Genomic DNA, 1,723 nt, shown 5'->3' on the forward strand with positions numbered 1-1,723 from the left:
TAGTCTTGGGTTGTCCTTACTGTCCAATGCGCTCTTATCTGGTACGACGTTGCTTATCGATAGGGTCTAATGATTCCTTTTTGGGATTGGTAGTGAGTTCTGATGTCGGACATCTAGGGAAGTACTGTACTGTACAGTAAGTATGTGCAAGACCCCACACAAGAAGTTATGGAACTGCTATTTGAGGTTCACCAGAGAAATATGTCCCATTCCGCTCTGGTTGATGAGTTCCCACTCTTATTTGTACGAAGCGGGGGTTTGGGGATAAGCAGTGGGCGTATGGTAATGGATTAACCTGGAGGTATTGTTCGACACCCTTTTTCAGCTTCTCTGGTGGCTAGGGTGAGTTGCTGCCATGTTTTGGAAATTGGGCTCTTGGTGTAATATCGCGGAGGTGAATATCCTAATTGCCAATGGTTTCTCCATAATAGTGCCTCGCCACTCGAAAATATCACTGAAAGCGGAACAAAAGACTCGGTATAAATCATCAATTAATTCATTAAACCCCTCATCATCCGTGCTTCGTTACTGATTGGTAATGGCCGCTTTCCAAAAAAAAACAAAAGGTAAGCGAGGAAGCATGTCCAATACAATGAAGTTTCCAACGAAAGACGTAAACCCCCAGCCCACAGCTCTCCCGCAAACACATATCACCACCCGTCCCTTATTTCCAACATAAGAAAAAAACACTAGATATAAATTGCGCGATCTCAAGATTGCTTGGATCCGTTTAGTGTACCCACGATCCTCCTTCCATTCCCCCTCTTCTCCCCCCCCACCTCGGCGTTGCCGGTCATGGCCAAGGGTGCTTAAACCTGGACCAAACGTCCATACTCGCATTTGTAGCGGGAAGAGTTGTAGCAAGCATCGCCGCAAAGGTTGGGGTCGGTAGTTGGGCACATCTTGGTGCCGTGGCAGACGTACTTGGCCGGGTCGTAGCAATCACCCCCGCACCTCTTGTAGACAACGTAGTTCTGGATAGGGCAGAGGAGGCCATCGTAGCAGGTGTACTATTATATATTTCTTTAGTCACAGTGATTCACTCGTACGAAGCGTGATTGGGAGGAAAAAACAGAGGAAGGAGGGGGGGGGTGAGAGAGGTGAGGTACCTTTGAAGGTTCGTACGGCTGGTAACCGCAGTACTTGGTATCACGCTCGACCAGGTTGTCAACGGGGACCGCCAATGCAGCGGAGACGATAGCGAAGGTCGCGAAGATGTAGGTAGTGAGCTGCATTTTCGTTTAGAGTTTGGGTTGTGTGAGAAGGTGTGATAGGCTTCTTTGGCTGGTTTATAAGGAAGATGAAAGATCGAATCGAACGAGGCAAGTGAATGGCTTGTGATTTGGCTTGTGTGCGCTTCCCTGGAAATCGTGCTGATGAGGAATTGGAGGAGAAGTAGGGAGGTAGAGGGGGGTTTTTATATTCTCGGGGGAGCTACATTCGGATTGTGGAGTATCGTAGGTATTAGTCTTAGAGGGAGCCTGAGCTGGAGCTGTAGACAGACTATCGTCCGATCCACCCCCCCCCCTCCACCATCCTCACCTTGTCTCGTATTACCCACTAATTCACCGCCTCAGTCATGACCCTTTGCCGATAGTACTTGCGCTCTGCCCAAGGCTACCGCACCACACGAACCTTTCAATAGCTAGACAGCAACTCCACCTCTATCCCCTGTTCCGTACTCACCGAATCTCAATCCTGCTTCCTCCCTCCCCCAATCCAT

General features: G+C 49.0%; 1 protein-coding gene; it reads right to left on the bottom strand.

Annotated features, from left to right (window-relative positions):
• Window positions 1–473: 473 nt before the first annotated feature.
• On the bottom strand, window positions 474–1,374 carry GSTUM_00001850001 (uncharacterized protein). XM_002838905.2 has 2 exons: window positions 1,110–1,374; window positions 474–1,010 (listed from the first exon to the last, which is right to left on the bottom strand). The coding sequence occupies exons 1-2, from the start codon at window positions 1,233–1,235 to the stop codon at window positions 810–812; spliced, it is 327 nt and encodes a 108-aa protein (XP_002838951.1). The 5' UTR covers window positions 1,236–1,374; the 3' UTR covers window positions 474–809.
• Window positions 1,375–1,723: the final 349 nt, after the last annotated feature.

This window comes from Tuber melanosporum (genome assembly GCF_000151645.1).
Source record: "Tuber melanosporum whole genome shotgun sequence assembly, scaffold_296, strain Mel28".
In the NCBI taxonomy this organism is placed as follows: Eukaryota; Fungi; Ascomycota; class Pezizomycetes; order Pezizales; family Tuberaceae; genus Tuber; species Tuber melanosporum.

Bases quoted from the DNA above. Each gene is read 5' to 3' on its own strand.
- GSTUM_00001850001 (XM_002838905.2), bottom strand. From the start codon at position 1,235: ATGCAGCTCACTACCTACATCTTCGCGACCTTCGCTATCGTCTCCGCT. The intron at 1,011-1,109 runs GTACCTCACCTC...AATATATAATAG, and splicing joins AGCCGTACGAACCTTCAAAG to TACACCTGCTACGATGGCCT.